Source organism: Poecilia formosa, unplaced genomic scaffold (assembly GCF_000485575.1).
Source record: "Poecilia formosa unplaced genomic scaffold, Poecilia_formosa-5.1.2 Scaffold102, whole genome shotgun sequence".
Classification (NCBI taxonomy): Eukaryota; Metazoa; Chordata; class Actinopteri; order Cyprinodontiformes; family Poeciliidae; genus Poecilia; species Poecilia formosa.
In genome coordinates this window covers 1,372,663-1,387,935 of record NW_006800041.1, presented here as the reverse complement: position 1 = coordinate 1,387,935, position 15,273 = coordinate 1,372,663, and the positions used below count along the sequence as shown (strand labels likewise).

The 15,273-nt window shown below is 37.3% G+C and overlaps 1 protein-coding gene across 1 annotated transcript in view; it reads right to left on the bottom strand.

Annotated features, from left to right (window-relative positions):
- Window positions 1–435: 435 nt before the first annotated feature.
- The window catches only part of LOC103142845 (kinesin-like protein KIF26B), a 48,024-nt gene continuing 33,186 nt past the window's right edge, over window positions 436–15,273 (bottom strand). The window contains exons 4-5 of the mRNA XM_007559110.2: window positions 6,679–6,860; window positions 436–1,150 (exon numbers count right to left, since the gene is read on the bottom strand). Of these exons, the coding sequence (XP_007559172.2) occupies window positions 877–1,150; window positions 6,679–6,860 (456 nt within the window). The 3' untranslated portion in view covers window positions 436–876. The remainder of the gene's footprint in view (window positions 1,151–6,678; window positions 6,861–15,273) is intronic.

Sequence of the window (15,273 nt, the reverse complement as noted above, 5' to 3'; positions counted from 1 at the left end):
TTATGAATGATCATTCAAGAATTTATTCATACACCACAATTTAGAAATATCTTTACACAGTTGTTCTAACTTTCACTGCTAATTTTCTTTCTTTATTCGCTGATTAAGACACAAGCTTTTAATCCAGACATAGATCTAGAATTTACTGCAACATTTTAAAGTAGTCTTAATTAACGTTGCTGCAGGCTTTTTGGAAATTATATATATTTTTAGAAGTTTTTATTTGGGTTGCTTTTCACAAATTGTCTACTTTCATTTGTCTAAAAAAGAGCAATTTTCTTTCAGTTCATAAAGGCATGAATGATTCACAAAACCTTCAGCAATAGAGAGGCTTATCTGGGAATGAACCAGTATTTTCTATATTTAAGACAGCTTTGGAAACAAGAAGTATTTTATCTGTACTTGTACCCCAGTACAAAACCCCCCAATAAATTTTAACTAACTTAATAAAATCTATTTTTTTTTAAAATCACACATTAAGACACAAAATTGTATTTTTAGTACTAATGAGGTGACTCCAGAAGAGCTAATTGCTAAAAATGTGTCATAAATTAATCAAATCATAATTAGAAAATCAACATGTGATCTACATCAGGATTTTTCGTATTTTAAGTTTAAAATAGTTAGCCTCCAATTCCTGTTCTAATCTGACACGCAGTGTGGTCATCCACTTCAAGAGTCAACATATTTTACACTCAGATGATATTCGTGATTGTAACAATTGATTATCTGAGATACTATTTTACTCAAACGTATACCTATGAAGAGTAAAATCAGACAAAATGATGACCTTAAGAGATCTCTTAATTTTTCCCAGAGCTGTATTTTTAATGTTTTATCCCTATTTAATGACAGGTAATGTTTTAAGTGTTGAATTCAACCTTTTCTGAGTTTTAAGGGAAAAATAACATGGCAGAGAAAGAGAAGCCATCGTGATACCTTTCCGAGGCCGGGCGTATCTTTGATCTTGTTTGCTGCTCGAAGAAGACAAGGTGGAGCAGGTGGAGGCATCGTCACCAAAGCAGAGCTGAAGTTAGTCGGGAACAGATGAGGGTCGCAGGACGAAGACGGAGATGATGTCAGAGGGGCTGCAACCGTGGTGGTCTTCTGTTTCTTCTTCTTCGATGTCAAGTTCAACTTTTGAGCAGCTCTGAGGGAGAGAAGCAGTAACCTCCATTAAATGATTAGAATACTGGGTTAAAATCAGACGTAAGAACTCACTGAATTTTATCTAAAAAACTTACATTTCAACATCGGACAACACAGGTTTTATAATGGCAAAGGGGTAATATTAGTTTGTGTACAAGTTTGATTTTTGTTGTGTAGTTTCTCTAATTGACTGTCAGAATTATGCATATAAGCTTAAATGGTCACATACACCACAACTGTTTTCTATTATAAATTTAATATATTGGTTCATCTTCCCTTCACCTGAAAACCTTCATTACGACGCTTTAGAAATCTTACCGTCTTTGTACTCTGCAGTGGTTTTGGGGCATTGAATGTTTAATGCACACTACCGAGTACAAAGACAGAAAGATGTTATTTTATTCCTTGCACCAACTGTAACTACTTTCACATCCAGCTGCTCTATCACAAATTGAACACAATGAAAGTCCACTAAAACAGTTGCAGCAGGGCTTCCTGCATGGCTCTGCTTTAACCCACATATTTAATTTAGAGAACATGTAAGGAGAGGAAGAAAGAGTGAGAGACCTTCTGCCCTGATACACTCTCTGTCAAGAAGCTGTATTCTCACACCATTGGCTTTCAATTAACTGCAGCAAGTTTCAGAAATGAGAGTGAGGGAGAGAGTCAGCAAAAGGAGAGTGGGAGAGGAAGGGAGATGTGAGTCAAGTGACCCGTGTTACGATGAAGCACTTCACCATTTGACTGGCTCTCCCTGGAGATTTGTGTGTGGATCCCTGTGTGTGTGTGTGTGTGCGCGCGTGTATGTGTGTGTGTGGATCACTGTATGTGTGTGTGTGGATCCCTGTATGTGTGTGACTGCACACAGCGTGAAACAAACCTCCATGAGAAGACCACTAATTGGGATTTTTTGAGGGTGCAGACTAAGCTTATGCGCTTGAAATGCGATCAAAGGCAATTACAGGTTTGTATTATGTTGGTGAAATGTTCAAAACCTCCCCATGCATCATGTGAAGAAATTTATTGAAACCTTTTTGTCTGCTGCAGGATTGTATTGAAATCGGTTTACATGCTTTGTCGAATCACGGGAGTTTTTAACGCATTAGTGAATTTATTTTCTCTATTCTGCGTTTCATTAATATTGTATGTGATTTCTGTGCTATCAATGAAATAAGGGGGTGCTGCAGTGCTGCTGATGGTTGCAGTAAGAGGCGTGACAATGATGGATTTGTTCACTCTGCTGCAGGGGATTCCTGCTTGTAACCTGCATGCATTTTCTTTTTTTCACCCTCACTGCAATAATGCTTAGCTGGGACTGTTCACAGCTAAACAAAAAAAATAATATCTTATTCTTCTTACAGTTTTCTTCTGGTGGGAAACATTTGGGTTTCAGTTTCTGAAACGTTTTCTCTTCCTCAGTGATTCAATCTATGGATAAATTTAAGTAGCAAACACTCAAACAATAGCTGGTAATTGGTGGTGTGGGATTTGGTTAAGTGGATCTATTTCAAACCAACCGTAAAGTGAACTGTAGTTGTTTTACATCACTCAGCTCGATCAAATCATCAGCTCCTCTCTGCCTTTTCTGTCCTTCGTTCCTTCTTGGGCTCCACCATCCTGAAACCCTTGGTTTCATTCTCTCACTCATTATTTTTCCTCTCCATCCTTTCCACTTCTTCGCTGCCCTCCATATATCCACTCATCCTTTCTGAAGAGCATCGATTTCCTTCAGCACCGACTGCCTCTTCTTCTCCCCTCGTAGACTTCAGGTATCTGTCTCTTGTTAGAAAGCATCAGAGGTCGGCTGGTAACAAGACGCTGCTTTGTTTTCTTCCTCCTCGCCGGCAAACATAAACAGCTCTGCTGATTGATGGCTGGTATCTCCTGGCTGTGCTGTTGGTTCAGTGGTTAATTACTTTCTGTTTAGCAGGCCATCAATGGAAGAAGATGTGAGAGGAGACAGAGAGTGATGGTGGACATGAGGATGGGAGCTTTTGTGTCGCATTAGGTCAGAATGGCTGTTTAGCATGGACAGAAGACTGACTTTACTGATATTATCTACTGACATGGACATGTGGCTAAAGAAATGACCACATTTTGTTGGAAATGATGGGGATTACTGTTGTAGCTGACTGATATGGTTCTGTAAATTACAGGTTAATTCAAAGGCGTGAGAGGATTCTGGATATTTCTAAAACAGAATTGCATTTGCAAGACTTTGTAAGGATAAGAATATTTAGCTAATGGATTGATTGCAAGATCAGTGATTACATTGATGATCCCACTGATAGAAATGAGTTGTTTTGAGTAAAATCAATTCTGATTCCCTGCTGTTTCTACAAGAAAAAAGCAAATGCTTCCTGAATAATTAAAAAACGGGGAAAAAACTATAAATACGTCACCTGGATTCTCTCCAAAGTAAAAAAAAAAATCTTTCATGGTCAAATTTGGACTTTCAACAGAAAATGTTACATTACAGTACACACTTTTGGAAAAATGGTTTCAATGGAGGAACCTTTCTTGAGTTTGTCCTTCTTCTTTGAGGTTCTGTCATTGCCGTTCCTCTCTCAGCTCAATGTGCCAGTAGCCCAAATTTAGTGATTTGGCTTTAATTTTGGCAGGCCCACTTCCCGTGTTGCCCCAAAATCTCCAACTTCTTTAAAGCCGTCTCCACTGTGATTGTGGTGTGCTCTGATTGGTGTTTGCAAACTCAATTACCTGAATTTGTGGCGCTGCTAACATTGGGAGTCTGCCATTAATAATGGTTCTGTCTGCTTGAAAAACTCCAATTTCTGATTCAGTTCAGGTATTTGTGTGGGTGTTTCCTCACTGTTCATTACCCCATAACAGATTGGATAGAAGTAAAAACTTCACCAAGTGAAGTCGGTTAGTTTGGAGGTAAAGTGGGAAAGTGAAACAACAAAAGGCACAATGATTGAGGCTAGATTAAGCAAAAGTGCAACATTTATTTGCATGCTGTGTGGCAGCAAAATGGCTTTTCTTGCTTGTGTGAGCAAAAATCAAAACAAATGTGTACTTCATCTGATCAGATGACTTCTCCTTTTTTTTGTCCCATCTGGCTGGATCATCAATCCACCAATTTGACGGGTGGCTAATTTGTTTTCATCTATCACTAGCGGAAACCGTTTTCCTTAAATAACACAAAAAAATGTCAGCAAGAATTGTAAAGGGTCAGAAAAAGGGACAGCAGCCCACATATCTCTGCCATCCTCCATCTAAAATAATGCCTTCCCAATTCACCGACTCACTTGGGGCCAATTCATTTACTCAGCTGCCTCATGCAGCACACACACAGCCAGCCAAATCCCCGTAGATCCGATCCTTGGAGCATGCAGTTAAAAAAATTCCTGCGCTGATAGAAACTCCCTCCCCCTTGTGAGTAAGAGCATGCCCACACCGCAGCAAGTCTCTATCCCAGTGTCCCCAGAGGGCCGCTGCGGCTCGGCGAAGATGTAGAGCTGCTGTGCAAGTGTGACATATTCCACAGACAGATCGCCACTAATGAAAGATATTACTCAGATATGCATTACTGTGGAGGTAAAGGAAAGGTCAGTGTGGGAACAGAGAAGGTGTGGGTGAAAGAGAGGACAGAACAATGGGAGAGGAGGAGAGCAATTAAATGAAAGCAGGAGAGCTGCAAGCTGAGGAGAAAACAAGAAAAGGAGACAGACAGGGGAGGCAGAGGAGAAATGAAGGAAGACAGGGGATCAGGTGAGAGGACATGGAGTGGACGCAGGGATTTGGCAGTGTGCAGACAGCGAGCCCAGCGAAGATTGTGTTTGTGTCTGGATGCAGCCCACGTCTAAGAGTGAAGACCGAGACCTGCATGGGATTCACCAGCTCTGCAAGGCTGATTTTACTGACTGTAAGCACAGGCTAATAGACAAGTTCACAAACATTCCCGCATCATCCCACCCAAAAATAAAAATACAACCGAGTGCATGCTTTCCCAACTAAAACATAAAATCTTACAATGACACAAGGGAGAGAAAACAAGCTTAACAGACACACATGAGTAGATCTGAACTGGTTCAAGATTTTATTTTACGGTGATAGGAATTAAATCCGTAACATTTTTCTTTACAGTTTGTAGTGTTTATATCCATTTCTCTGGTTACTTAGAGAGTTAAGTAGCACTCTAGCATTTTGCAAGCTGTCTCATCTGTTTAATCATAAAATGAGGGGCTTTCTATCTCAAACTAGGCCTGGTCACAAATCAATAACTATATATCAATATATATATATAGACCAATATCAATAAAAACTATCTGATAGGATTTTCAATAATTTCACTGAACCCCGATCCAGAACCACACAGCATTCTGGGGGATGTAGGCAGAGGAAAGACTTTAGCCGCTCAACCTCTCAAAGCAGCTAAGCAAGATTGGTGAAATCAAACAACTTTCTTGCTTTTTGGTTACCTAGCAACAACTTGTGGAGTAAGTTGTGGTTACCTAGCAACAACCTGTTGAGTAACTGGCGGAGCAGCAGTTTCAGGCTTACCTCTGCTTTAAAACTGTTTAAAAATAAAAAGAGGAAATTGTGGATGAAATGTGAAAGGTTATGCCACTAGTTTGGCAGTATTTTAGATATTAAAAAAATACTCAATAATTATCAACTGAAATAAAACCCTTATATTGCGACACATTTTTCAGCCTTACCTTCCATTTTGTCTTTTGCAAAAAGACAAAATGCAGTGTTTGGAAATTTGTGTTGTTCATAATCACTTCTGCATCAATAGATTTTAACAGCAGTAGTTGCATTCCTGTACTTTTAAACGAAAACAGTCAGATTGCTTTATACAGTTTTTAATTCATTAAACTGTGCTATCTTTGACCATACAGTCAGACTTATACCACTTCACGTCCGTAAAACTCTGGACACTGTAATGAGAGTCCACATGTCTAAGCAATCTGAGTTTGTTTGTTTTTTTTAAGCTCTTACAGCTGGATGTTTTTTATAACGTAAACCAGATGTGTGTGTTTGTGTAAAACAGCCTTTGATATTTGACAGCTCAGGGGGCTGTAGAGAGGAAAGATCAAGAGTGTGTGTTTAAGAGTGTCCTTGTGTAATTTGGACCTCTGACAGACAACATTATGTCTGCTACGCTGAAGCGCAGCAGATGAATATATCAGACAAACGCATCTAATTATGTGAGGATGAACAGCAGAGAAGAGGTGTGAAAGCAACAAAGGGAAACCATCAGTATCATTTAAAATGTGATTTGAAGCAGTTCATTAGTTATGACGGACCAGCGATCCTTCAGATACAGTGAATGAATAATTCACTTGTTCATTTTGAGTGTGCCATGTTTTTCATCCGTGTTACGTATGTCTTTGTTATCTCGCTAAGCATGTTTAATAATTACTTTTACCAAGAAATCATTGTCTAATTTTGTTTTTTATTGTTTTAATTAAACTTTTGTTTTTCCAGACTGACTGATGTTTGACATATGAACCTTTGGTGGATTCAGTCTGGTAGATTTAGGTTTGGAGTGTCTCACTGTACCTGGCGAAGAAGGACGCAGCTGCAGAAGTGGCAGTCGGTGCCGAGGTGGTTACAGCCGGCGTGTTGGAGGGAGAGTTTGTGTGTGACGGAGAGTTTGCGTGCGCAGGAGAGTGAGAGTTGTAGCGGTTCAGGGCCGCTTCAGTCACTCCTTCTCTTGAGGCGTCAGAGATCATCTGGGAAATCTGAAACAAAGAAAAGGAGATTCTTAATGCTTCACAAAAACGAGAGCCGTTTACAGAGAAAAACAAAAAATTTAAAGGTAAATTACCAATAATATGTCCAATCTACATTGACAAATCCTCCTGTTCTTTATTTTTGTTTCTAGGAAAGAAGTTAATCTGTCTTTGAACATTTGAACACCTCAGTAAAAACCTCTCCCTTTAATACAGTGTGTGTTATTAATAGTTGACTGACAGTAGATACCCTATGTATTGATCAGCATTTTGTTGGTTCCAGATGAAACAAAACCAAAAAAATCACAGCACCCTCCTGGTTCGTCTCATATGACCCTTTGTTTAGTTTGCAACAGATTTTAAAACACACAGAAAGTTGTATTAAAACATATGCAACGCAATAACCAGGTACACGTGACAGTATCATCAGCTATGTCTGAAAAATTAAGAAGAATGAAAAACTGCGGTGATCCACAACCCAGATCTCCGGGAATCATCCTGCATGTTTAACTACATCCCCGTCCATCACAACTGAGTCAAATGATGCATTCAGTGTCTGCACAAAAGCCTGTTAATGACCCATTCATTTAAATCTAATGTATGCCAACGGAGAGACATCTAAAACATACAGGATATTGGTCACTTTGGACCGGGGTTAAGAACCTCTATAGTAGTACACTTTGCACTGACGACTAAACAGAAAATTCTTTCTGCTAATGATGAATTGGTTGTCAAAGTTTTGCCAAATTAAAGTATATTTTCACTAAGAAACATAAATCCAGGTTCCCTTTATTGGTCGTACTCCCTTCCAAAGCCATTTGAAAGTAAGAAATATAAGTCTTTCTGCAGGACGTGTTTTTAAATGTACCTGTGTAGGATTAATATAAAATACTGCCAAAGGATCTTCAGACTGAAGTAATAAATGCCTCTCTTCCCGACTACATGTCCACACACACACACACACACACACACACACACACACACTGAATAACGTGCTACTTCTCTCGTGTGTTCAGGTGAATCATTTATGTCACAGGTGTGGGTTATTGATAACTACTCTTTATGGTCTGTCTAATACCAGACAGCAGAGCACCTGAATTATACCCAAATACTTCAGTGGAGGAACTCTCTGGAGTGGGTTGTGTGTCTTTGTTTGTGTCCTTGTGTGGCTCAGTGTCTGCACTTCTCTACATTGGTGCGTAAATCAGCTCAGCTTGACGTATATTTACTGCCGAGGCTCCTGGGGTCGACGCAGGCTGCCCACTGCTTGATAGATGGCCTGTTGTAAATAAAATCCCTGTGCAGTTTGTATACAAATACAACTTGTTTGTGGTTTTACTATATTCAAATACTCACACTGTAAAAGCATTTAGTTGTGTCTACTGTCTTCTGCTCGTTAAGTCAAATAAATTTAACTTCAGATTTTGAACCTAAATGTTTGAGTTTGTGAAAGATAAACTTACAGTAGTAGGTTGTGTTAACTTTTTATTAAGAGTCGAATAAACTACAGGTTTTAGGTTAGCACTTAAAAAACTGAAAGAAGAAAACGACAGGAGTGGGAACTATTTCCCAGAATGCTTAGCAGCTTCTTTTGTATCCTGAGATGGAAGTGTGTTACATTGTTTTGACTCTGGTGTTAAGTTTGCAAAGCTTGAGGATAATGTCTTGTTCACTCTAAATGTTTTTAGCAGAATTCATTGTGATGTTTAATAAAATTTGTCAGATCTGAAATTTTGTTCATGCAATTTGAAACAATAATTTAAATATATTTAAAGTTAAATAAGCAGTCATTTTAACTTGATTTTGTGAGTGAAAACAGTAGCAAAATGTGGCTCTTTAACCAGGTGAGGACAGTTTTTATTTGCGTGATGTGAAGTAAATATTTGCTTCAAATTGCAGCATTAAGTTAAAACTCTTAATTCTAGATTAATGACCTTAAAACAATGTTTAGACAACATGTCTCTTGTTAAATCAACTGCATGAACTTTAATTTCTGAGTTAAAACCAAAACAATTTTCTTGTTAAAACGAAGCCATTAAATCTAAAATAATTGATTGGTTCTGTACAAAAAAACTAGCAAACTATTTAAACTACATGCAGGTTTCTGCCTGAGAAGCCATGGTAATAATCTAATGGAACCATCTGGCTTTTCATGCCCAAAATTATTCATAAACCTGCCAGATTTAGATTTAAGATTATTTCCATCCAGCAAAGAAGTTTGTTTGTGATGGAAAAGGTATTTCCAAACAGTTCATAAAATACTGTAAAATGACTGGCAGCTAAAAAAAATTAAAAACTAGCATGCAAAAACTTATTTAGAACCTTCCCAATAACCAGTGGAAAAACCTTTAAGGGTCAAAGCAATAAAACCCTTCTAATAATTCCAGTTGGGGTTTTTTTTTCTTGTACCGTAACCATTTATTTTTGGTGTTAATCTGCAACTCTCTCCACAGACTATATTAGATTCAGGTCTGGACTCTGACTTATTAGTTCCAATCAGTAGAAAAATATTGGTCCAATTAAAATTTTACTTTAAATCTAAAACGTCCGGAGTATGAATACGTCAGGGTCTTGGTGGATTTAACTTTTCTTAATACACCAGCTGAAAAGTTTCCTATTACTGCTTTACATTTGTAATTTTCACCACATGACAGTAGATTACAGATTAAACCAGAAGAAATCACTAAATAAATGAATCTCCACTCAGAAATTCAACATAGAACATCCTTAATATGATGCAAGCTGATGTGTTACTGAGCTACAATGTTTATCCTGCATTCCCCCTGGACTAATCTGGATACAGTGTGGCTCCGCAGAAATACAGATTATATGGGTTTTTCTGGTTGCAGTCTGAAGAAGACATTATAACCACACTGTGAGCTTAGAGAGAGAGAGGAGTTAAACACAGTGATGCTTTAAGCTAAATGTAAATTGATACACAGTACTCTGTGCAGCAGCTGCAGTCATTGAGCAAATGATTTGATTCAGGCGTTTTGAAGGAATGCATCCAAAAGTTGTATTAAAATGTATCAGACCACTTTACTAAAGAATGAGAAGACATTTTACAAGATTTCTAAATATTAGACAAAAATTTACCTTTTAATCAAGTATATTAGGTTGTAAACATATGTTTGTTTTTCATGAGATGTAAAAATCTGTTTTATTTTGGAAATAAATTATGTATCAGCTGTTTCTCTCATTCATCATGTCCAGGATCAGTCCTGGACACGATGTAAGATTTTTATGTGTACATGGGTTATGTTATGAATAATTATATAAAATAAGAATAAGTTAGCACTGAGCCGGTCATTGGCAATGACTGATGCGTTTTATATTTGGTTGTCGGCATTGAAAGTTTATATGGCTCCTTTTTAAGAGTACATTTAAAACATTCGAGTCCAACTTAAGGCCCTAATCAAGTTGTTCTCATGATGGGAAAACATTCTAGATATTTATTTAATTAAACTTTTTTTTTGCAAGTGGAACAAATTCCTAGTCTTCCTGCAACCCAGATTTGTTTCCAGGCTACACATTTAACAAATCAAAGTTTCCATGGTTAAGATTTTAGTATTTTAGAGGTTTTTCAGCTTTTCTTAATTTGTTACTTATTTTTCAGGTTTAACCTTAAGTCTTATTTTCTTGACAGGCCTACTGAAACAATTAGAAATGGATATAGTGAAATACAGAAGGAAGTAAATAAAAATTAATTGCTTCAATATATTGGTATTAATATTGATATCAGTTCACACATAATTTTGAGTCAGATCAATCAATCCATACCAAATTTGGCAAAAATCAACTTTATTGATGTTAAACAATTAGATATTTAGATTTGATTACATTTTAGTAAAGCCGATGGGGTTGTTTATTTTTTGTTTTATAAAGTACAGTTCCTGATTTATTGCTATTTTCATTTGGAAGAGACACAATGAGGGCAAAAGGATAAAACATGTCTTATTATCCAGTCAACAAAATACCAAATCAAAGAAAAAATCCGAATCAATACATATTTTTCTTTCTTTACAATTATACTTGATCCATTTTTTCTCATCTCTGCAAAAAATTAGAGCCACGACTTTAATCATTTTTTGTTTCCTTTTATGAAACCAGATGAGCAAATGATGAACTAAGTAAATTAGCCGAGTAAGCACAGGATGCAAATTTAATTAACCTTACATTATTTCTGTATTGACTCAAATCTACCAAAGCAAATGTTTTCAGACTGTTGGACTGAAAACACTTCAACAGATTAATTAGTTTAATCTTAATAGTTTGTTTTGTCAGGGTAATCTGTTGACATTAGAAACTTAATCAGCAGAATGCAAACCATTACATTTTGTCTTAATGCTGTATATCATTTATGTCCAGTGCAAATTGTTTAAAGATTTATCTAGAATACTACAAGAAACTTTGAATTCAGACTAAAAGACACTTATTGCTGCTTCACATCTTTCTGCTTCAGTCTGGAAGTTTGTAGAAACTCTAATCTGTGATTTTCAGTCGTCTAATTTAATTTCGTCAGCACAGAAACTGGTTGAATAAATTGTTTAAATTTGTCTTCTAATGTACAACTGGTTTCAAACCCAAACAATTCTTGTTATCAGTTGTCTGTATTATTGATGTGTGAGCTTGGTGTTGCTAAGGGAAAGAACAGTAGTAAGAGTAGAAAAGAGCGAGTCTATTCACCGCACATCTGTCCTTGGTCTGTCTTTTTGGTGCCAGAAGAAATACAGTAAATCTTTCAGAACATATTAGAGGTTGTTATCTGTTCTCTCAGGACCGATTTCTCTGGTTACAAGAGCTTGTAGTGCAGAAAAGCTTTTGTATTGATTTCTATATAAATGGTCGGTAGGTATAAGAGTGCAAAATCACTAAGGTTTTTTTGTGTGCAGTAATATACCCAGATGCATCTTGAAATCATCTTACTACAGATTCATTACATATGTTTTATGTGCTTATCTTAATATTGATGATCATGAAGAGCAAAAATTCAGATACTAAAAAACAATTTGAATTTTACCTAAAAAGGATTTCTAACACAGAAATATGCTACTGACAACTTTGCTTATTTACTTTAAGGAATATTCACCCAGTACTTGGTCAGGGCTCCTTTTGCTTCAGTGCATAAATTATTTATTTACTTCATGGAAGTAATCAGCCTGTGACTTTGTTGATGGGCTCAGATTGCTTTCATAATGGCTGTTGGCTTTTTGAAATGGTTGAGTCTGGTTAACACTGGTTACTGGTGAGTTACGCTGACACCACTAACAGCCCATACTTTACAGCTCTGCAGCTGGTTTAAAATGGCTCCATTTTATTACATTTAAATCAGTTTTTTATACTTTTGTATTGGACTGGTTACTAAAACCAGATTTTAGCGAAATGCTAACTTTTATAGCCTGGCTTTTCACAAAGAAAAGAGGCTGTATAACCTGGCTGGAGCAATGATACAAACAGAATATAAAATTATTTACTCATTAAAGTAATTGTTCCTGTGTTTGTCTTCATGAGGTCATTAAGGTTGTTCCTTTCAGATTTCCCCACAGGAGAGGCTGAGCTGCTGTCTATATCTTCCGGTAAATTAGGTTATACACTGGATGAAATTTTAATGATTCACATGAGGAAATGTAGCTACAGCAGCAGAGAAGCACCAGAAACAATAGAGACGTGAGGAAATACAGGGCCAAACGTAGTGAAAATAATGAGCTCAAAACCAAAGCAGATGAGGAGAGTTTCACTGGTCAGCTGGTCCAGAGACCGGCTGGGATTTGATGAAATTCATGAAGGATTTCTAGAGGAAGTAAAGCTGGTTTAAAAAAAAGAAAAGCATGGACTCTGTCAGTCTTCCTTTTACAGGACATCGTTCATCCACACTGTTGGTAAAAATGCCCTCATTCATCTTCATAACAACATGGCCGCCGTTTCCTACAGCATTTGCTCTCTTCACCTGTCTCTGGTGTAGTTTGTGTTTCAAGGGTAACGGTAAAACGTGTTTGTGTGTCTACAGATGTGTGTGCTCCTGTTTGCTAAATGCAGGAAGAGGAGAAACAGTCACTTTTTTCAGAATGAATCCAGGTTTTATTAAGTTTCTGAGTTGCACAGATTTCCTCAGGTTGTGTATGTTTTCATTGTCAGGTTGCTGCTGTAACTAGATCAGGTCTAAGCCTACTCATGCATCACAAATGTGAAGTGGAAGTCTGTGTTTGAACCATCAACTTAAGGCTTCAACTTAGAAAATGTCTTACCACATGCATACAGATTTTTAAAGTAATCTAAACACAGTCAGTCATTTTATTGTAGCCAGGCTGGATTCACATTGTAGGCTGACTGCAGGTCTTCAGATTTAAACTAGTGGTTGGTAGCACTTGCCTAAAAAAGTAAAATTCTCTCCTTTTACACTGACACATTTCTTACCTAATTGGATCCAAACTGGCTATGGCTATGTCAACAGTGAGTAGTTCTCCGAATCGATGGATGGTATGTTTGGCAGCTTTAACTAAACTTTAGCTATTTGAAATGGCATCTGGTTTCAGTTTTATTCTTTAAGTTTCAAATATTATTTGAAAACTACCTTCACCTCCCTTAGCACTGCTTTTATCCATGCTTTGTTTCCCAACACACCTGCATGTGTCGCCATGGATACGCTTGTTGTTTGTCATCCAAAATAACCAGTGGATACTTTTTGTGTCATTGCACACAACCTTTAAAGGGAGTTAATGTAACGATTGATAAAATCCCACAAGAACACATTCAGGGACATGAATCTGTTTTCACAGAGATGGTGAGGACCAGAAGGGTTTGTCACATTATTGGCACCAGTGGTGAAGTAAATTAATCTTTTCTGGCGGTAGGCTAATTTTGAACTAACCAGGCAGTGAACTATTTGGTTTTGTACAATCTGTTGACAGTCTAGAGTCCTGGTTCCTTTAATTTACCAATAATTATCAAACATGTACAGTAGATTTGTGTTAATTTTTCATATAGAAAAATAATTGTCACCTGCTGTCTATTTGTGGCTTCACTTGTTATTTAAAAAAGACAGGATGCACCTTGCATTGCTCTTATTAGCAATATTTGACAGGTTCCAGTTATAAATCATCCCTGAATTGAATGGGCAACTTTTCCCACCTGCCCTGCACCTCTTGTGTGATCATAAAACTTCTAATAAACATAAAATATGTTGGTTGGTTGCTGCCTCTTACACTGCTGACACAGCAAGATTTTATTATGAGTTATGGCTGCAAACAGCAGGGATCCTTGAGTAGATTAGAAAACACATCTTCAGAATGTTTCTACTTTATTTATATCCATCAATCCCACAATTTTTTTTCTTTTTTCCTGTTTTGCAACAGAGTTGGAACATTTTCAAGGAGTTTTAGTTTGGCTTTTTTTTTTTATCTGCAGTTATAAAACTATCTGAAACGGTGCTGGAACATTGTGCTCATATTGTATTTTTGCACTTCCAAATGTCGAATGCATCATGGAGGAGCCAAGACATACAAGTTGCAAAACTAGGGTTGGCAAATTCAAATTGCATTTAGTCCCCCAGAAGCAGCTCTTTACTGTCTCTCCTATTTCAAGCCTCCTCTTTGTCCTCTTTTTCTTCACCACAAATCTTTCATATCCTCGTCTTTCCTCAGGATTTCCATCTTTTGATCACCTCTCGACTCATCGCCTCCCCCTCCTAGAGCAGAGTGATTTATTATCATGTTCCTTTTTTCCTGCTGAAACACCATTACTGTCAAAGTCACAATGGAGACACACGAGCGCCCTTCAACATTCACTGGGCGCGTCTTAATGGACGCCAAATACATGAACAACATGCAACACATTGAGAAAAATTAAACAGAAAAGGAAGTTAAAAATAAAAATGCTTAAAGTATCTCAGATGGAGTCAGTGGGACAAGAATTGGGTTTTTTTCAGTGACCATCCAAAGTAATTGCCATCTAAAACTCTAAACTATCTGTCCATATGATAAGAAAGAGGAAATATTAAAGCAGAGGGAGAAAAAGGGATGTGAATAAGTATAGAGGGAATGTAAAAGAGTGAAAGGGTACTGCGGCTGTGTGTCATAGAGTCCCCAGAGTTCTAATTATCACTGTATGAATTATTACATCTGTAACTTTTGGATCTCCCCTGGAGTCTCAGCTGCTGCCTCCACCCATAAACACCTCTAGACCACCCTCCACTTCAGGCTATTTCTCCTCCCTCTCCTTTATTCCCGCTCCCTCTCTTCCCGTCTCATCCAAAAACATCTACATGCTTCACTAGTCATTTCGAGTCTTTCAAGTCACTTGAAAGCTTTAATCTAAGTGGAGAGGTCTCATTCCTGTTTAAATCTGAAAGCTTGAAGTTTTTATACACTTTTTTTTTTTTAACCAGCTGAACTTGTACAGATGTGTTTAAGTTGTAGCAGGTTTT